At 36.0% G+C, this 22,222-nt stretch overlaps 2 protein-coding genes across 2 annotated transcripts; one reads left to right on the top strand and one right to left on the bottom strand.

Annotated features, from left to right (window-relative positions):
- Positions 1-14,457: 14,457 nt before the first annotated feature.
- On the bottom strand, positions 14,458-16,506 carry LOC114365134 (uncharacterized). Its single transcript, XM_028321624.1, has 2 exons — positions 15,178-16,506; positions 14,458-14,463 (listed from the first exon to the last, which is right to left on the bottom strand). The coding sequence occupies exons 1-2, from the start codon at positions 16,504-16,506 to the stop codon at positions 14,458-14,460; spliced, it is 1,335 nt and encodes a 444-aa protein (XP_028177425.1).
- Positions 16,507-16,708: 202 nt separating this feature from the next.
- On the top strand, positions 16,709-17,505 carry LOC114365130 (cecropin-like). The gene is made up of 2 exons (XM_028321619.1): positions 16,709-16,898; positions 17,365-17,505. Exons 1-2 carry the CDS (start codon positions 16,803-16,805, stop codon positions 17,461-17,463), a joined length of 195 nt encoding a protein of 64 aa, XP_028177420.1. The 5' UTR covers positions 16,709-16,802; the 3' UTR covers positions 17,464-17,505.
- The last annotated feature ends 4,717 nt before the right edge of the window (positions 17,506-22,222 follow it).

The following is a 22,222-nucleotide window of genomic DNA, read 5'->3' as shown; positions in this document are numbered from 1 at the left end:
GACACATTTTCCTTGTTTTCACAGGCTTATCTCAAACGTTGCGATTAAGCATAATATTGTTGTTGACATAATTTCAAAGTATGCCAGTGACGGATATACTTTACTATACGCTAAGTATTGCACTCACCTTCTTACTATTATTATACACTAGCGGCCGCCCGCGACTTCGAACGCGTGGATCCCGTTTTACCCCCTTCATGTATCTTACGCGGTTTAGATTTTTTCATACAAATGTTTTTTCCCGCTAACTCCCGTGCCCGTAGGAATTTTGCAATATCCTGTTGTAACTAAGCTTTAAGTTTACTAAGGTACCTGCATGCCAAATTTCAAGCGTCTAACTTAAGCGGTTTAGATTTTTCATACAAAAGGATTTTCCCGTAATTCCCGTTCCCGTGGGAATTTCGGGAATTCCTTTCTTAGTGCACCTCTACGGTACCTAAGCTACGTCCCTTTCAAATTTCAAGTACCTACGTTTAGCCGTTTAGGCTGTGCGTTGATATGTCAGTCAGTCAGTCAGTTTCTCCTTTTATATATTTAGATTTCATTAATTTAATTAGCTACCAGAAGTGGCAATGACACGCAGAACTGACGGCCGATAGTAGTACGATTTCCGCCTACACCTATGTGCTAGGCACATAGGGTGTGTAGGGACCCAGCCAGTTTAGGAACCCTCAGTGGCGAAACCTTAACAAATTATTTTGTTTATTGTAATAAAGTCGATTAAAATGTATGTGATATTTATTAGTGTATTCTATTTCCTATTTACAAAATAGAATTGTTTCGAGATGGAGAAGGGGGCCCTAAATGCCAGCCAAGTGCCTTGGTCCTGGGTCCCTAAATCCAGCAATGGACAAGCGCAGTGTAGTATGTACAGCAATATTAAAATTAAAGTTTCCTAGCATTGTTTCACTGTTTTAAAGTAGCATACACCACAATTGTTGCTTATTCAAAACTGTCAGGCGTCGTTATTCATATTTTAGGTGCTGTTTTTGACTCTACTTTATACTATTATATCTATTCTCTTACTACACATATTCAACCTTGATCAATATTTTTAATAATACTCATATTTTATGGTTGTATGCTTACTGGCATTAATTAGTTTAAACTAACACATAGTATGAAGCAAATGTAATAATTTAACCTTAACCAAACCGTTTCCAAACGCAACATTTCCAACATGGGATAGCTACGTGCATCCAGAATTCCAGACTATGTCGGTTCTCCAACACACTACAAATCTTGAACTAACACCTCCCATAATGGTTTCCCATGGAGTATGGTACAAGTTATAAGCTTATAGTTGTTTAATTTTGCCTTTAAATTATTATAGACTTGACTACGGTCGGTTCGATCACCGCAAAATATCCAAACTTTGCTTAGTTTTTGAGCTAAAAAAACTTTTCCTTTCCTTTTCCGAAAAAAAAAAAAACTTTTAGTCCGTCAATTACATTATCAAAAAATACTGGACGCGTATATTTTTATTTGTCAATCAAACAAGTAATAACGAAGTTATGATGCGTTGCAGTTCCGCGTAACGTCACAAAGTGCTACACGTTTAAGCACGCCTTGACGTCACGGCCCTCAAGATAAAGGATGCGTGATAAAGGTGCGTGTAACGAGCTTCTCCACTGTTTGAGAATCAACATCATCATCTCAGCCATAGGACGTCCACTACTGAACAAAGGCCTCCCCCAATGCTTTCCATGTTGCCCGGTTGGTAGCGGCCTGCGTCCAGCGCTTTCCTGCTACCTTTATGATGTCGTCGGTCCACCTTGGTGGGTGGACGTCCCACGCTGCGTTTACCGGTACGCGGCCTCCACTCCAGAACCTTGCTGCCCCATCGGCCGTCAGTTCTGCGTAGTTCTGCAGCCCATTGCCACTTCAGCTTGCTAATCTGTCGGGCTATGTCAGGGACTTTAGTTCGTTTACGGATCTCCTCATTTCTGATTCGATCTGTTTGAGAATATCTATAAATAAAACTTATTTCTGTTGAAAATCGCTACTGCTTCTGACAGACTTCCTAGGCCTATGTTGTCGGTAGGTAATAGAATACTATATTCCGAAAGGGGCTGGCAAAGTTACTATCTACCGAAATGCGGTATTGCAGTAAAGTCACACATGATGGAGTTACGATGTTTTCCTACATATCATTCGGACCGTGATGTGAATCACCGTGGTCCCTGTCCATGGAGCGTCAATTTCCTGTTCAGTTGTATATTTATAGGCTTTATATTTTTAAACTATAGGAAAATGGGTAAACATCAGGCCTCTTCAATGCGTCTTGTCTCAAATTGTTAGGTCTCCGAGGACTGTCTGACATGGAACGTTTTTAGGTTGACAAGGAGAGCTCTATCGGTCGACAGTCGATTACGAAAATCGACTAATTAACTAAAATCATTTATAAAATATGTACTTTACAATATCCAAGTCATTTTGTGCGTGCTAATTCTACCGGTACTCTACGCTAGACAAAAGACACTTTTACAGTTTCCAAAAAGGTTTTAGGGCACGCAAGGTCTTTAGTCACTGAAACCTCCCAAACTTTTTTATAAGACTTAAAAGATATATTTAAAGCTGAGTTGCACCAACTTACTTTAACGGTAACTATAGCAGAAACCAGTTTTTAATTGGAGTTTGGCAGCTTATAAAAATTTTTCAAGTGGACTAGAGGGACAAATTTTAAAAATTTATTAGGTACTTATTGTCTTTATCATAATATGATATCATGATATGATAAAGACAATACCTTCTTTTTACATAATTACCTTTGATTCACACAAAAGGTAATTACATAAAAAAATCTTGCTGATGCAATTGGGTAAATAAAGTTACCGTATTTCGTCCCCTTTGCGTATACTAAGCTCCTGTATAAGCCGGGGAAAGAACAGAAAAAGGCCATTTGTACAGTAAGTCAAGCCTGTCACAATAAAAAAGGGGCGAGCAAGCCCACTAAAATGTGACACCTTTATTTTTGTCCACGTTTTGGAAGTAAGAAACAAATTGGGTAAGATTGAGTATTAATCGTTATCATTTAAAATAGTACGACACGGGTCTTAACGCGACGTTTCTTAACGTCAAGCCGTGAGTACATAATGTAACTCATTAATAAACGTCGCGTTAAGACCCGTGTCTTACTATTTTAATTGAAATGGAACGCGAAAGTTTAAAATCTTAAAATCGTTATCATTTTCAACCTAAAATCGTGCGTTCGTTCGTTTCAGCCAAATATTTTATAATATTTTATTGCAAAATCACTCCTACTATCTAATTGTTCATTGAAGCCAAGGCAAGACGCGATGTCTTTTTCAAGAATCAAGTAAAAAAAAAGAACTATAAAAGTTCTTTTTCTTTTCTTTTTTTAGGAAAGAAAATGCAAGGATACATAGACCTCATAGGCCATTTAGGCCCTACATTTCTGTAAGGGTGATTTACTAAGACGTTATTTGAAGTTCACATACTAATTTTAGCAAAGCCTTCTGTACCATCTTCCTTCATGTTATTTTACAGTCGAAAAGCCCCTGAAGGATCAGGCCCCTTTTGTTCTAAGGAGACTTTTGCAGTTTCTTCATATGGAACTTTTAAAAGTCTAATGAGCTTTCATTTCTGAAGCTCGCTATAATGGAAAGGGTTGTGTCTTGTTTTTGCGAGGCTTTAAAAATGAAGGTAGCATGATAAAGTCTATACAGCTTAGCTGCTTTACTTTACTTTAACGGTATCTGTAACCATAACCAGTGTTTTTGTAAGGAGTTTGACAGATTTTTGACGTTTTTTATAGTTAAAGTAAGTTGGTGTTACCCACCCTGTAATATGTCGCAGTTATCTGGTCAGATTAACCAGTTCTTTGGACATCTCCCATTAATGTTCATGGCAATAATAACCTATGACGTCACTATGTGGCAAACCTGATTCACTAATCTTGGTAATTCAAATTAATACAGCCAATTGATAAATTTTTCAGGCCAAGAATATGCTTGTGTAATTACTGCAAGTACTGTAATTTTTTTGGTAAAGATATTTTGAAGAACCGATGAAAAGCTTTGTATGTAATGTTAGACCCCTTACTAGGCCAGTAGAATTAAACACAAAAATTGATTAAATCGGAAATAATTCCTACAAAAGATTTTTTTGCTTTAATGGCTTCATTGGTTGCCGATTAAGACTCTCCTAAGTTTTCGACTTCGACGGAGTTGTGCTTAAGTGGTGGGGGCCCCCGAAAGGGGCGTTTTTTCGGTTTTCCGGTTATACCGCGTAAAGGACTTACCCTATCGAAAAGTGGTCTTCATGACGGTTAAAGGGCACTTAATCCTGCATTGAATAAGACCAAATTCATATGTTTTGGACAAACCGTTCTCGCGCTAAAGTTCGGCAAAGTAGAAAATATACGTATAATTAATGACCCTCTCCACGTCCAATGGCTTGTTACCCACATGCTTCCAAGCCTTGTAAAGGGTCGCCTTAACCAGTGTAACCCTAACAAGGCTCACGAGTTTGATTCGCTTATCCTTGTTCGTCCCAGCCGTTCCTTAACTGCGGTTGCTGCACCTCTTCCTGGCACTCTCCTGAACGACTCTGTGTTACCTAATGTGGCTGCCCCTCTTCCTTGTACCCTCCTGTACGATTTCATTGCTTAGCCATATGCCTGGTCCAAGGTTCGACGCCACAAAATCAACTTCGTACGAGTGAAAATAGTTTAAATACTATTTCCCGTGCTTGCAACATTTTTCTTTACTGCTTCGCCTCTATTAGTCGTAGAGTGATTGTATATATCCTATAGCCTTCCTCAATGTATGAGCTATTCAACACAAAAATAATGATTTCAATCAAACTAGTAATTCTTAAGATTAGCGCGTTCAAACAAACAAACAAAAAACTCTTCAGCGTTTTAATATGAACTTGTTGTTGTTGATTTTTGGCGTCGAACCTTAGACCAGGCATACGGCTAGGCAACGTAGTCATGCAGGAGGATACAAGGAAGAGGGGCAGCCACAGTAGGTAACACAGAGTCGTTCAGGTGAGTGCCAGGAAGAGGTGCAGCAACCGCAGTTAAGGAACGGCTGGGACGAACAAGGATAGGCGCATCAAGCTCGTAAGCCTTGATAGGGTTACACTGGTTGAGGTGGCCCTTTTCAAGACTTGGAAGCCTGTGGGTAACAAACCATTGGACGTGGAGAGGGTCATTAATTATACGTATATTTTCTACTTTGCCGAACTTTAGCGCGAGAACGGTTTGTCCAAAACATATGAATTTGGTCTTATTCAATGCAGGATTAAGGGCCCTTCAACCGTCATGAAGACCACTTTTTGATAGGGTAAGTCCTTTACGCGGTATAACCGGAAAACCGAAAAAATGCCTCTTTCGGGGGCCCCTACCACTTAAGCACAACTCCGTCGAAGTCGAAAACTTAGGAGAGTCTTAATGGGCAACCAATGAAGCCATTAAAACAATAAAATCTTTTGTAGGAATTATTTCCGATTTAAAAGCTAATTCTACTGGACTATACGGGCGGCGCAGCGTGAGACGATCCTGTCCAATGGACTGATGACTAATGGAAATAGCTGATGCAACTATGTTCTATTTGTATTTTAATGCATTTCAAGGTGCTTATTCAGTCTGTGTTAAAAGCAGTTGTTAATTATTGTAGTTTTATAGATGGTCAAGTCTAATTTGATTTTCTTGTGTTGTTTCCTTCAACATAACTAACTTATCTCAATTAATTATTTTGCCATCCTTCCGTGACTATGAATCTTCATTTGTTTTCAAATTCTTTTTTCTTATGAAAAGAAACAGAATTCAAATTTATTTTATCTACTTACATGCAAAGTCTGTGTGATTATAGATATTAACAAAAAGTAAAAACTAACCACACACTGTCTAAATTCAATATTGATTGATTGTCTCGATCAGAACCAAACCTGCGTTCACTGAGTTCAAGTTCAAGGCACTGACCTACAAATTACCATGTACAGTTAACACAGCACATTATCTATCTATTTTTGTAGCAAAATAGCACCTGTTACAACGATATAACATGCCATAGGGTTCGGCTCGATGCGTTTTCATACGTCAATCAACGTCAAATACGTACCTAGTTCGTGACAGCCAAAGTTTCAAAATATTTGACAACACAACCTTTCAATTGAGTCTTCCAGCTACTTGGTCCACGGGACAAGTCTTCGGATTGAATTTTGAAATATTTTTCTTTTGGCAACTGGGCCCACCTTCAATGTTTTATCAATAAATGTAATCTACTCTACTATTTTAGAGTTAAAAACTTAATTAAAAATTCAATCCGACGACTTGACCCGTGGACCAAGTTAAAAGTGGGCCAAGTCGCTGGAAGACTCTTCCAAATGTAACAAAGACGTTTTGCAAACATTGGCTACTTTGGGTGTCACGAACAATTCGACGCTGACTGTACGTACAGCAGACATTTTTTGTTTGTATAGGGGACTGAACCTGTATATGAGTCATACCGCATACTGTATGTTGCTTCGATCGGTTATGAGTAATGTATTATTGATACAGTTCTTACCCTGTTTCATAGAAGTTATTATTGCGTTTAGAGATAAATCTGGTTAACTGTGTTTTGGGGAATTGGGATTTTTAGGGTAAAATGTTTTTGAAGTTCCAATAATTTATTAGTTTTAGCAAAAACAATCATGCACCGTCTAATTTAATTTCTGTTTAGCCTAAAGTTGACTGGGAGTGAATGCCAACTTTAAGGTACTAATTTTTGGCCGCGGTTTTGCCCGCGATATTGCCCGCGTGAAATTTTGTCTGTCACAAAAAAACTACCCTTGTATCCATTTTCGGAATTCAAACTATCTCTATAGCAATGGTCCAATGACAGTTTAACTTTCCCCCGGGACAAACTTGACCTTCATTGGTTGGGTTTTTGTGGCGGTCAAGCTGTAGATCCTGGCTACACAGGAGTTTCAGTGGTGGGAACGAGAGGTGGGAAAAGTCCCGTTATCTCTATAGCAAATTTTATCAAAATCGGTTCATTTGTTGAGGTGTTAGGCGTGAAAGCGTAACAGACGGAGTTATTTTCGCATTTATAATATTAATAGGGATAGTAAAGTAGAGAATAAGTTACACCGGGATCTAATTAATAAATGAGAGAAAAAAAACTTTATTATTTTGCTCTACATAGAACATCAAATCTTAGCACATAATACAAATGAAAGAATAACACTTTTAAGTATTTAATCTATACTAAAAAGTAACTCACTCTGTCTCGCTTTCACGCCTAAATCACAGAACCGATTTTGATGAAATTTGGCATAGAGATAGTTTGAGTCCCGGGAGAGGACATAGGATAGTTTTTATCCCGGTTTTTGAAACAGGCACGCGCGCGATTATGTTTTTTGTGACAGACAAAATTCCACGCGTTCGAAGCCGCGGGCGGAAAGCTACTTTTAAATAATATGGCAACCCTAGCAAGGTCGTATAACCTGTCAAGTGTCTAGTGCCTACAATGATTAAAATCACACAGATGCACGTCAGCCTTTACATTTTTATTGCAATATCGCTCGTATTAAAACTGTATAAGATGCTACAGTGTTCAATTTGATATGCTTTTGGTATTATTCTCTACAGTGTAACAGTCTTTCTGTTATTCAGGTATTGGAGATTGGACTGTGCTGATGTGACTCAAATGATTTGGTGTTTAATTGATTTTTTGATAATGAAAAGTGGCAAGCGAAACTTAATACAATCCCAACTGTATATTTTATGATATAAAACAAAAAAATATCTTAATTAAATCGGCGAAATAACTTACTAAAAGCCTAAATTAAGATATATTTATTATTTAAAGATTTTTTTTCTTAATTGTCAATTTTGGTGAAAACCTTGAGGAATAAATTCATTAACTTTTTTGGTATTTTAATAGTGAAAATAACTTCTAGTGATTCTTATAATATAGGTTTTCATTATTTTATTAGTAAAAATATCATTTATAATTTGTTTTTCGCATGAAAGATTTTTTCACCATCGATTGTAAATAATTGTTGTTAGGTGTGTGAATAAGGTTTATTTTCTATAAATGAAAGATAAGAGGTAAGCACCTTATATTTTCTGAGAAAACATTCTTCATTATTTCATGTATTAAATATTAATATTTTATAATAATTTTTGAAAATCCGAGACAGCTACCCAGATATTTTGTTTAACGACCTGAAAATTACTGAAAAAAGTAATTTATCACACGAAACATTTTGAATTATTTTACTTTGTAGGCACTAGCTTTGTACATTATGTTATTACTTTTTAAATGATTAATGACTAAAAGGCCTTAAAATATACGGGGTGTTAGGTAAATGGGTATATGAGCCGATACTAGCCCATGTTAACATGGGCATATAAATGGTATGGTGAAGTCAGAAATTTGATATCATCATTATTTTTATTTTTTTAAATTTTCATACAAAATAAATTTTATAAAATCCGTTTTATATGAAAATTAAAATAATTAAAATGAAGATATCAGTTTTCTGACTTCACCATANTATCATCATTATTTTTATTTTTTTAAATTTTCATACAAAATAAATTTTATAAAATCCGTTTTATATGAAAATTAAAATAATTAAAATGAAGATATCAGTTTTCTGACTTCACCATACCATTTATATGCCCATGTTAACATGGGCTAGTGTCGGCTCATATACCCATTTACCTAACACCCTGTCAGTGCCGGATTAAGCCAGCGCGGGGCCTGTAGCAAATTTCTATCAAGGGGCCCTTGGTTTGCTTTAGGTTCTCAAGTTTAGGGTATTAAATGAAACAAAACTGTTACAAATGAACTTTTCTTGATTTAGAGATAACACTTTCAATATCAACTTCTTCTTCTTCTTCAATCATGCTCTATATTCAACAAAGTAAGATGATTATGATGTTCTTGTGCCATCGTGTTCCTTAATTCATTTTTAATACGTTTTAATGTTGAAAAAGAACGTTCGCCACTGCAGTTAGTGATCATGAGAGACATGTAAATGCGCAAGGAAATTTCTAAGTTTGGAATACACGATTCTAAAGAATTATTTATTAAAAGTTTATAAATGATTAGTTTTTCAAACGTTGTTTGTAAAATGATTTTTTGTCATACGTTTTTTGTTAAATAATAGTAAACCTCATTTTTTAATTATCCGACTTTTTACTTGAGTGAGACTCTAAAACACCTTGCTCTTAATCTACCGTCACTAGCTTTCAATAATCTCGAAACATGATCGATATGATAATCGATTAAAAAGGTTAGCTATATTCACTCATAAAATGAATCTATATTTTATAATAAATCAACCAATATAGTAGATTGGATCGTGACTGAATTAATAAAATTTAAATAGTTCGCCTGTTTTCTCGAAATATTGATAATCGATATTATATTAAAATCGATTAAAAAAGTATAATCTCGGCTACCTACGTAAACTCATAAAATAAATGTAGGTATAACCTATACAAAAAAAATAAAAATCTGGCCGCTTGAAGGGTAGAAATGTGGTATCTACAGGATGTTAGGTAAATGGGTATATGAGCCGACACTAGCCCATGTTAACGAGGTCATATAAATGGTATGGTGAAGTCAGAAAATTGATATCTTCATTTTAATTATTTTATTTTTCATACAAATTGGATTTTATAAAATTAATTTTGTATGAAAATAAAAAAAAATAAAATGATGATATCAAATTTCTGACTTCACCATACCATTATATGACCATGTTATCATGGGCTAGTGTCGGCTCATATACCCATTTACCTAACACCCTGTATAGATGCTAGTCTAAATATATCGATTATTATAATTAAACATTATAGGCCAGTAGAATTACATTTTAAATCGGAAATAATTCCTACAAAAGATTTTATCGCTTGAATGGCTTCATTGGTTTGGTTGCCCATTAAGACTCTCCTAGGTTTTCGACTTCGACGGAGTTGTGCTTAAGTGGTGGGGGCCCCCGAAAGGGGCGCTTTTTAGGTTTTCCGGTTATATCGCGTAAAGGACTTACCCTATCGAAAAGTAGTCTGCCTGACGGTTGAAGGGCATTTGATCCTGCATTAAATAAGACCAAATTCATACGTTTTGGACAAACCGTTCTCATGCAAATGTTCGGCAAAGTGGGAAAAATCGTAACTCGTAAGCCTTGATAGGGTTACACTGGTTGAGGCGCTCCTTTTCAAGACTTGGAAGCCCGCGGGTAGCGAGCCATTGGACGTGGAGAGGGTTATACACATATTTTCTACTTTGCCGAACATTTGCACGAGAACGGTTTGTTCAAAACATATATATTTGGTCTTATTTAATGCAGGATTAAATGACCTTCAACCGTCAGGAAGACCACTTTTCGATAGGGTAAGTCCTTTACGCGGTATAACCGGAAAACCGAAAAAGCGCCCCTTTCGGGGGCCCCCACCACATAAGCACAACTCCGTCGAAGTCGAAAACCTAGGAGAGTCTTTATGGGCAACTAATGAAGCCATTAAAGCACTAAAATCTTTAGTAGGAATTGTTTCAGATTTAATTCATTTTTGTGTTTAATTCTACTGGCCTATTATAGAACATTCACGTTAAAAAGTTCGTAAAATACCTAACTACTTATTTTAATGATTTAACGTGATGAAATCGAGTTTTAGATTTTCAAGTGAAAGTAAAGAATAACCTAATGCGGTGTCGCAGTATAGTAACTTCGCAGAAAGGTTTTCGAATAAACAAAATTCGATGTAACGTTTGTCGCACTCACGTAGGTAACCCTAATGCGAGATATTTTACGCTCCTATCTAAACTAATCTTTTTTTATTTCGGTCAGACAGGCTTTGGAGCGCGGGGCCCCCAAATTCGCGGGGCCCGTAGCATTTGCTACTCTTGCTACGTGGCTAATCCGGCACTGCACCCTGTATAGCTTAATTAGAGTTAAAACCTAAATCCAAATACCGAGTCATATAGTTACATACTACATTATTTCAACAATAACAATTAGATAAAACATTTCTTTAAAAAAGTTCGTCTAATAGATAGTCATAAAATATACGGCATAGTTATCTTATCAGCAATGTTATGTCAACAATCTGCAGTGTAAACATTGTAAAACTGCGCCAAATTACTCTCAGTAGGGGAATAACTCGCTTCGGAGGCACGGGAGATCCCAAACGAACTTTTTTTTTTTAAATCTTTTTATTTGATAAAGGACTTTTATCTTACAAAGACATGCCAGTCCTATTGTACCTATCTACATTGTTATTCTGTGTTTTTAATATTATTACAATGTTAATGTTAGGGTCTACGACTGATTACCATACCACACAACATACTAGCCGACTCGGAAGTAGGTTCGCTCAGTATACTCTGAAAGATACCAACCCCAAGCCGGTCCAGCTGCAACGCTGACATAAGTATTCGCCGCTTACTCTCATTCCGGACACATTCCGTCAACAAATGTTGGACGTCATCAATTGTGCCATGTCCACAAAAGTCACAATTTGGTGAGCTAACTTTTTTCATGAGGTACCCAAATTTGTTCGAAGGATAGTGCCCGGATCTTAATCTATGTAATGTAACAATATCACCTCTATTTAATTTGGTGTTGCAACACCACGGGATTTGAAGAGGCTGACTTTGGATGGTCTTGTACCAGATACCTATACTTTTAGATCGTTCGTCAAAGTGCTTTATCCATTCAGTACGGCATAGTCTCCGGCAAGACTGAAGAACCTCCGTATAAAATAAGGAAATTTCGTATTCATTTCCGTTCGTCACAGCTAGTTTTGCCAATCTGTCGGCCTCTTCATTTCCATTTAAACCAATGTGTGATGGAACCCACTGAAGTCTAAGGCCAATGTCAGTATTATTGCAGTCATGAAGCTTTGCCAGTATTTGATAAGCTATCGGTACCCCTCTGAAACCAGAGGCGGTCCGAGCTATGTGTTGCAAAGCGCTTTTGCTATCGGTGAGAATTACATTCTGACTACTCTTAATCTTAATTGCATACAGAATCGCCTCATAAATGGCAACTAGTTCCAATGTCATTATAGACACATTTGCTGTAAATCTAAAAGACATCCTATGCTGTTGATTGGGACAAAAATAAGCAGCTCCCTTTCCCTCTTTTGAAATTGATCCATCTGTGTATATTTTCAGCCATGATCCATATTTATGATTTATTTCTCTGATAACCTCATATTTAATCGTACCTTTGTGTAGAGATTCCTTACAAACTTTAATGCATTCTAAATCAATTATTATAGTGTTTTGAATATTAATATTTGTTACCCAAATATCAAGTTGAAACATTTGAAGGGGATATGTTGAAAAAATATTGCTTTCTTTTGTATTATTAAAAGCAGTGATAAGTAAAGGTTTCTTTTTGTTAGCCCAGTAACTATCAAGACATAGTTCACTCAGTTCAGTTAATTGTTGTATGGATACACTGTTAGCCCAAGCACGAGCTTTGAGGCAGAATTTTAAGGAAAGGAAATGTCGTCTTATGCTCAGGGGTGGAATACATAATTCACTTTCCATTACATGGATGGGTGTACTTTTTATAAAACCGCCAATGATTCTTAGAGACTGGTTTTGAAGTTTGTCCAATTTTGCAATATTAGTCTTGGCACTGTTATCGTATAGAAAACATCCATAATCAAGTCTACTTCTAATTAGTGTGATATATAATGTTCTCAAATGTTTAGGATGAACTCCCCATCCAGATCCTGCCAAAACTTTTAAAATATTTAAAAACCTCTGTGCTTTTTCGTATGTTTCATTGATATGTTTTCTCCATTGTAAAGATCTATCCAGCCATATCCCTAAGTATTTCATACAATCCACTGATAAAATACGATGTTCCAAAATTCTTAAATTTAGTACCTGTTTTCTGTGTCCCCTGCTAAACAGACAATATTTTGTTTTACTTCGTGATATCTCTAAACCCAAATCCGCTAAAAGGGCTATCATAGAGTTTATACTGATTTGAATATTTGTTTCGCATTGAGTAATATTTTTATGTCTTGTGTAAAAAACAAAATCGTCTGCATATTGGCTAACCATTACATTTTTTATTTCTTGACAGATTTTAGAGGTCACAATATTGAACAGTAAAGGTGAGATTGGGTCTCCTTGGGCTAAACCTTTGCTAGTGTACCTTACTAAGTCACCTTCATCACTACTATTTATTTTTAAGCGTCTATTAGTTAAAAAATTCCAAAAATATTTACAGATTAAAGATCCAACTTTCAATTCATCTAAAATTTTGACAGCTCTATGAACCAAAATATTATTATAGGCATTATCTATATCTAGAAAGCAGGCTAATGTAGGCAAATTTTGAGAAAAGCCAATTTGTATGTAAGTAATAAGGCGTATTAGGGGATCGACACAAGACTGAGCTTTTCTAAAGCCAGTAGAATGTACGGGGATGATTTTATTCCTTTCTGCGTACCACTCCAAGCGTCTCACAATCATGGTGTGAAATATCTTACACATACAAGAAATAAGGGATATAGGCCTAAGTTTAGGTTCAGACATTTGATTATTAGGTTTGGGGATTGGTACAATAGTGATGTTTTGCCATTGGTTTGGGATCATACTTGTGCGAAAAATATCATTATAAAGGTTTATTAATATACTATGTCCAACCTCTGGCAAATTCTCAATCATAGAGTACGTCACACCATCTTCACCTGGGGCTGAATCTTTTTTCTTTTTGATACAATGTAAGAGTTCTTGCAAAGTGAAGTTCGATTCTAATAACATATTAGTCGATTCGAAGGTAGGAGAGCTTTCTATGACCGTATCAGGTGCTAGGGTACATAACAATTCTTCCAATTTTTTATGTGAAGGACTATGTTTAGATTTACGATTTCCCTTTATCCAGCGCATCTTTTGCCACACCTCTGTTATAGAGCTACTTCCATCTATTGAGGAACAAAACTTTTGCCATGATTCTGATTTAGCTTTTTTAATTAAATGTTTAGCTTCCGCTGTCTTGTTTTCTAAAATATTAAGATTTTGCGGGGTAGGGTTACGCCGAAAAAGCTTTAGAGCTAACCTACGCTGTGCTACTATATGTGATAGTTCCGGAGTCCAATAATTTTTAGGTTTAAATTTTTTCTGTGCATTAGTGTTAACTTTATAAAGGGGAATATTTTTCTCAACTGATTTATAAATTTGAGTTTGAAAAAAGTCGTATCTACTTTGAATAGTGTCAAAATTATCACTAGAAAACTCTGTTAAAGTTGAGTGTATGTCATCCTTGTATCCCTGCCAGTTGGCTTTTTTAAAGTTTCTCTTTTGTATAAAATTAGAAAGAGTTTCATCATATTCTATCGATAGTTTAATGATGAGATGGTCACTACCTAGATTTTCATTATAAGTTCGCCAGTTAAATTTAGATGCTATGTCGGACGACGTAAAGCTTATGTCTGGTGAAGACTCTTGCAATACTTGATTCACCAATTTAATCCTAGTGGATTGACCGTCATTCAGTGATATAAAACCATTTTCCAACGAAGATTCAAACACTTGAAAACCCCTAGAATCGTTTTTGTATGACCAATTAGAGTGATGCGCATTAAAGTCGCCAGCTATTATTGTTTTCTTTTTGAATACAGAAAAAAGGCTGTCCCAATCAGATGTAGATGTGCGAACTGATGAAGGACAATATATAGATACAACATTTTCGATGTTTTGACAGTTCAGAATTTTGACAGAGATAACTTCTATTCCAGAGTTACAAATACTAATAGGACTTAGTCGTGTCCGAACCGATTTATGTGTTAAAATAGCCACTCCTCCATAGCCATCAGCTCTATCCCTTCTATGTATGTTGTATTCACTAATATTTAGAGGCACTTCCTCTTCTAACCAAGTCTCACTGATAAGCGCAATATGAATTTTTTCGGAAGTCAAAAACGCATCAAGACAGCTTATTTTTGGCCTAAGACTTTGTGAGTTCCACTGTACAATATTAAAATTATGGTTATCCATAGAGATATTGCAATAACGGTTTTATACAATCAGTACTTAATATTAAGTTTAAAACATATTGCTTAAGTTCCTCAAAAAGTACTTTAAATAGTGAAATAATTTTTTCATCCAGCTCTGAATCACACGTGACAATTTCTCTAATTTTTCTTAATAGTGTTTTCAGTTCGAACCTCCTCTTTTTTTTATTTACTTGTGTTTGTTCATCGTCATCGTTTTTCTCCTCAGGTATATCTTCACTTTCATATCTTTCTTCTTCCATTTGTGAATGTTGGTTATCATTTTCTTTTGATATTCTTTTCATAAATTTAGTTTTACTCGTCTGTTTCATAGTCGGTTTTCGCTTTTCTTCCCTTCTAAAGAGTGTGGTTTCACTTTGACTAGTCGGTGAACTTGTATTATTAGAGCTAAATTCCTTAACGCGACTGGCCCAGGTAGGGACTGATGTTGTTGGTAGAATAACAGATTGACTATCACCATTATCTAAAGAGACATTCTTCTGATTACCAATTTCTTTGTCACTTAATACAAATTCCAATGCTTTTTTATAAGGTAGGTTTTGTTCACTCATTATATTGCGAATTTTTTTTTCTTTAAGGAAGACTGGGCATGTCTTGTCTAGAACAATGTGGTTTCCCTTGCAGTTCAGGCATTTTATTTCTTTTTTCTCGCAATTGATGTGATTATCTCCACATTTTGGACATTTGATTTTTTTCAAAGGACAAAATTTCACTAAGTGGCCAAACTTCCAGCAGCCGGAACATTGAGTCACCGGGAACACGTATCGTTCAACTTTGAATCTACAACCATAAGCATGTATGTATTCTGGTAATATAGGGTTTTTAAAACCAATACGAATCGTCTCACTATTTACCCATTTCCCTTGTGTATCCAAGCGTTTCAAACGATTTAATGAGATTATCTCAACAGTGCTCTCAAAGGTTTCCATCAGCTCTTTCTCGTCCATCTCAAGATCGACACCTTTAACAACTCCATAAGATATATTCAATTCAGATATTATGTGACACCTGCAACCCAGCTCAAGAAGTTTGGGACATTTCATAAGAATTTCAGCTTGGTTTTTATTTTTTAGTTGAATAAGCACTTTGTATGGGTTTTTGTACTTAATTCTGAGGATATTATCGATTCTTTCCGCTTTTAATATCTTAGCTAGTGCCATCTGTTTTGGTAATATTTGTAATGATGTAATACACACCTGGAATTCATCCCCGGAACTAGTACTGCTCCCATTGAACGGCTGACTAGACGAATTACTTCTATGTAAACGTTTCGGTCTTCTTCTTGTTACCGTAGTAAAATCTTCATCGTCACTTTCTCCACTTTCTTCCCGATTTCTCTTTTCAACAATAGCATCTATTTGCCGCTGAGATCGGTGAGATTCCGTCTCTAGGTTACTCCATTCAAAAATATCTTGCATTTCCCTTTCGCATTCTTCAACGACAGCAGAGTCACTCAAGTTATCAGCATTTCCATCTTCTAATCCGTCACTTTTTTCATTCATGATTAATGAGGGTATCTGCACAATTTACTAGTAACGAAGCGCGTAGGTTCGTAGTGACTAATACGCGTGCGCTTTATTTGCGTACCCATTATTATCAATACTTTACGTCATAGCAAACGAGCACCCGTATCTCAAAGCATTAAAGTTCAAAATAAATGTATAGTTAACGATGAAACAACGGTTGAAGTTACTATAAAACGAGAAGCAAACGCTGTAGTGCATCATTCAAAACAAAACACAGCGTTCGACTGTTCGAAAGAATTCGAAGTTTGAATTTAAACTTTTTAATCGTAAACATGAACTTCGCAAAGGTTTTCTTCTTCGTCTTCGCTCTGTTCCTGGCCATGAGCACTGTTTCTGCAGCGCCCAAGTGGAAGATTTTCAAGAAGCTTGTAAGTTATTCCTTTGCCTATTTTTATGTAAAAAAAAAACAATTTTTTTCTGAATTTAAAATTTAATTTTTGCAGTTCGAATGTTCAATGACTGTCACAAAACTGCTTAAAAATATTTTAACTCTGGAATATTGTGACAGGTCCTAGGATTGTAAAGATTTTTTACTTTTACATAACAAAAGACAACCTCTTTGGCCAAAAAATACATTTTATTATTTCGTATTTTTTAAAATAGCATTTTAATCAAGGCCTAATCGAAACATGTTGAGAGATGTATAAAGTCTAAGGCTGAGTTACACCAACATACTTTAACAGTAACTATAACAATTACCGGTGTTTTTGTATGGAGTTTGACGTTAAAGTAAGATGGTGCAACTCAAGCTTATCTATTCTTACACTCTACTAGATACAAGAACTTCTCTTGGTTATTTATCATTGGTTTTAACACTATTTCTTTTGTCTACAGGAGAAAGTCGGCAGAAACGTCAGGGATGGCATCATCAAGGCAGCACCAGCTGTCCAAACGATCGGACAAGCGGCCACCATCTACAGGGGCGGGAAATAAACTAAATTACAAACCTCCTTTCTCAATTACGTTGCAAAAAAATCTGAAATGACACTGGCAAGCAATAGTCATAAAACCTACGGACGCCATAACGAAAAAAAAATTGTTTTCGATTTGACAATAGAAAACAAAACACTGCGAAAACTATTCGAATGTTAACAACGTTTTAAAGGAGTTAGGTTCATAGTGTAATACTCAATAGTTAAATTAATTTATTGTAACTCATTAAGCTGCCATACAAAGAATCTGTACATAGTATTAATTATTAATAGGTTAAATAAATAAATGACTTAAGTATTAAAGTTAATTCTTTTATTTCCCTTACTTTTCTATATCTATGGTTTTACTTAAAGAAATTATAAAAACTTCGATAAAACTTCTTAAAAGATTTAGGGTTCAATTCTTGGATGGGACACATTTTTTTTAAATATTACGAGTAGTAATTATTCAATGTTATTAAAAACAACGTAAATAAACGTTATATGAAAAGACAGTAAGTACTTCAGAGGAAACGCGAGCCATAGGGTAATTCCAGGATACATGCCCCAGTGGGATAGGTGCCGCGATTTTAAGTACACTATGTTACAAGCAACTTAGCATAAAGTTATAGTATGTATAATAGAAAAGGACCTCCCCGTACCACTTTTCACCTCGCAAACCATCAAAGAGTGCGTTCGTTTAGCCAGTGAGAGCAAAAATCTTCCGCGGCCAAACTTTAGCGAGCGTCGAAATAAAATTGGTAAGTATCTTTTAATGGATAATTTTTTTGTCAGCTGTAAAATGAAGCAGATTTTTATATAATTTGATAGACTATCTTATAAATTAGACGGGATAGCTATGTTTAATTCGATTTTTAGTGTTATTATATTTTTTATTAAAAAAGGCACCTATCCTATGCTAAGAGGATAGTTGCCTAATTTTTTTTGGGTATAGATGCCCTTAGGGCCATGTCCTATGCTCCTAGGGGCATCTATCCTATCCTGCTNAGGCGCGGCGAATGCTCGCAGCGATCGCGAATCCATCACTGTGTCTCGCGAAACATCCGTACGCAGACACGTACCACTTTAACTGCAGATTTTTTAAATATAAGGTTTACGAACTCGTGAAGTTTTTACACCTCAGAATCTAATTAAGTCTGTGTGCGTCACCCCGATAACGGGGATCCAGTACCGGATTTCGATTGCTGCTCCCGGCTCACTCTCCATAATCAGGCTTACGGCGGAGGTGATTGCTGCATTTTTGTCATCGGACTACCCTACGATATCACAACTTCGTGACCCCAACTTCGTGTCATCGCTTCTCCACGGATAAAAGGGCAGTGGTTTTGATTGAGCTTAAGACTGGTGATTCTTCGCGTTGCAATTGTTTATCCACTCCCTGAAGAGTCGTAATTAAACCTTTTTGTTAAATTTAAAATTACTTTTTCATTTCTATAATTTTTATACCTCCCATCTAAAATGGCACGGTACAGCATCTATATTGTATCGAGTGTCGACGCGCTGCGTTTCTTTTCTAAATAAACCAGTCAGTCGCGGACCACCGTGTTCTGGGGGCACGGCAGTGCCCCCACCAAGTCGAGCAAAAAAACCATCCTTTTCTCGAAGCAATTCAGGCCATTTTCGACCCCCTGTAACTTCGTTGTGGATAAAACTAGAAGACTGAATTTTCAGTAACCATGCAGGCATTGTAAAGACACGGTATATTTAAAATTTCATTCAATTTTGTAGTGTACCTAAATGTGCACACTGGCTCACCGTCACACCAAGCATCTCACTGCGGCACGTCCGTACTCGCCGGCGTCTGCCGTACGACTGACTCGTCCCACTCGTAACGACGTCACGTGACTGCCTATCACTTGTGTACGTGAGACAGCGTATTGTATCTATCTAGTACGTAGATACAAACACTACATCACACACAATCAACTGAAACTAACGAGTACCGTACATACATAATATTGTCTTTGTATTTATAGGGTTTTTGTTTTTGTATTTTAATTACCCCTGTTTAATCTTACCCTCCTCCCCTTTTTACTGGTTGTTTCCCACCTTCCAACTAAGGGAAAAGGAGGAGGCTGAAAATCAGCGCGGAGTAGGGTATGCTTGACCTCGCATATGCTGAGCCTCATCCTTTTGCCTCTTATGTTTTTTAATGTAATTTTTTTGTTTATATTTCTATGTTTGTAAAGCATGTAAAAACGAGGCAATAAAGTATTATCTTATCTTATCTTATCTTACATCCTTTCCTTGTTAATAAATTTTAATGAAAGTTTTTGTCAAGTAAATGTAAGGTTAATTATTGTAATAGAAGTATGGAAAAGATCGCTATACAGCGATAACAACGACTGAATTGTACTCATACGTCTCACTCTCTTTTTTTTTTAATATCTATTATACATTACTTTAATAAACATCAAATTTCAGTTACGTTCAATTAATGCAAATAAGTTAATTTGAATTTAGTAAACAACAAGGCTACCTAACAGATCCGGGTTACATCCCATTTAAAGGATATCAGTTGCCTGAAAAAAAAAATTACATCCAATTTAGTGGATATCATGGGTACATCCAATTTAATGGACATCGTGGTACATCCAATTTAATGGATATGAGGATATCAGGGTACATCCAATTTAATGGATATCAGGGTACGTCCAATTTAATGGATATCAAGGGTACATCCAATTGAATGGATATCAGGGTACATCAAATTAAATGGATATCAGATATCAGGGTACGTCCAATTTAATGGATATCAGGGTACGTCCAATTTAATGGATATCAGGATACGTCCAATTTAATGGATATCAGGGTACGTCCAAATTAATGAATATCAGAGTGCATTTAATTAAATTGATATCAGGGGTACGTCTAGGGCATGCAATTCGGATATCCGGATATCCATATTATTCGGATATTCGCCACATTTATTATTCGAATAGCATCTATATAATTATTCGGTTTTTTCGAACAATACGAATACTTACGTCTTTCCTATTAAAAACTTGTAAAAATATCTAACCGCAAACTACTTAAGCAATGTTAATAGCTGACATAATTTATTTATTGGACATTTTATTATTGTAAAACTGTAATTGATGTAGCAAAACATGTGGACTTATTTTATAGCTGTAACAACTGTACACCGTGTTTTATGCAAATAAACAATTATTCTATTCTATTCTATTCTAATAATATCAGTGTATCCGATTTTATTTATTTACGTGACATTGGCGAAATCATGGTTCCCAAAACCAAGTCGCTGCCAAAATAAAAGAAGAAGAAAACGTGTTTATGTGTGCGTGTGTCAGTCGTACGTCACTTCTTTACCGTTGTTTTCACTAGATATTAACATTTCATAAATAAGTTACAATAAAATTATAAGTGTCTCAATAATAGCAATAAGTGGTGTTTTTATTGTGTTTAAAGGACAAGAGACAAGGTTAGTTACAGGTTATGCTGGATCTTTTTTTTTTTTTGTTTTGCAATTGGCAACGACACGATTTGTACATGTTGACATATGTTTTGAACGTTTTAATTAAGTAAATGTAACATTTTATCGTTAAGCATGTAAATAACACAGGTTTTCGTTAAGTAATTGCTGTGCTACACTAATTTTTACGCACGTACGACGGACCGGTAAAGTATACCTATGCGTTAAGGGTCAGAGGCTATTTGTTTGTGTGTGCACTAAAACATTGGCATTTATCTCCAAAACGGTTTGACTGATTTGGATACTATTTCTGTGAAGGGTTGTAATTCGCCTGCGATGTTTCATAGATAGATGTTACGATGGTACAAAGAAATTGCATTCTGCTTTGCTTGGCTGGGTTGGCTTTAGTCATTGTTTTGTTCACAGATTAAAGATGAATGAAAAGAATAAACCGGAGTTTAAAGAATATATCCGCTGTGCTGCAGATAAGTCTTCGGTCTGGCAACATTTTTTACGAACAACAGATGGTCATCAAGCTCAGTGCAAGATGTGCAAAAAAATATTTAAAACCTCTGGAACAACTTCGAGTCTGCATAATCATCTAAGACTTGTTCATTCTGTTCAGTTAGTTAAAAAAACGTCTAATCAACCACTTCCGTCAACGTCTCAACTTCAAACTGCTTCCACTTCTTTAACATCCAACTCCGATGCTACAACAACGCCGGCAGCAAAAAGGGAAAAAACAATAAATGACTTTTTTCATGTGAAAGACGAAGATGACTTTGATACGATGCTCGCAAAAATGACGGCAGTAGATGATGTACCATTTAAAATATTTTGTTCATCGGAAACAATGAGAAAGCTTTTTGTAAAAGCTGGTTACAAAGATTTACCGAATTCACCAAATACAATTAAGAAAAGAGTTTTGAATAAGAGTAAACTACTACAAAAAGAAGTAATAAAAGAGCTTGACGACATAAAGACTGCAGGCAAGAAGTTAGCGGTAAGCTTAGATGAATGGACAAGTGCACGCAATCGCAGCTAAGTAAACGTTAATGTGCATTCACCAGAGCTCTCCGAAGGTTTTAGAAACTTAGGATTGACAAAAATAAGCGGCCGTGGAACATCTGATAACTGTTACAATATATTAAAGGAAAAATTGGCATATTACGGCTTAAGCATAGATAACGATATCTCTTGCATGGTTTCCGATGGTGCTAGTGTTATGTGCGCACTAGGGAGTTTCCATCTTATCATCAGTTGTGTTTGGCCCATGGCATCCAGTGTGCTGTCCTAGACGTGCTTTATAAAGCGGAAAATTCAGCTG

Source organism: Ostrinia furnacalis, unplaced genomic scaffold, assembly GCF_004193835.3.
Source record: "Ostrinia furnacalis isolate ACB-3 unplaced genomic scaffold, ASM419383v2 OfSCF7556, whole genome shotgun sequence".
NCBI classification, from domain to species: Eukaryota; Metazoa; Arthropoda; class Insecta; order Lepidoptera; family Crambidae; genus Ostrinia; species Ostrinia furnacalis.
Note: the sequence above shows the minus strand (reverse complement) of the source record. Positions and strands in the feature narration are given on the sequence as shown.

Excerpts from the sequence above, each read along its gene's own strand:
- LOC114365134 (XM_028321624.1), bottom strand. The coding sequence starts at position 16,506 with ATGAATGAAAAAAGTGACGGATTAGAAGATGGAAATGCTGATAACTTG.
- LOC114365130 (XM_028321619.1), top strand. The coding sequence starts at position 16,803 with ATGAACTTCGCAAAGGTTTTCTTCTTCGTCTTCGCTCTGTTCCTGGCC. Across the intron at positions 16,899-17,364 it reads GGAAGATTTTCAAGAAGCTT|GAGAAAGTCGGCAGAAACGT; the intron begins GTAAGTTATTCC and ends TTTTGTCTACAG.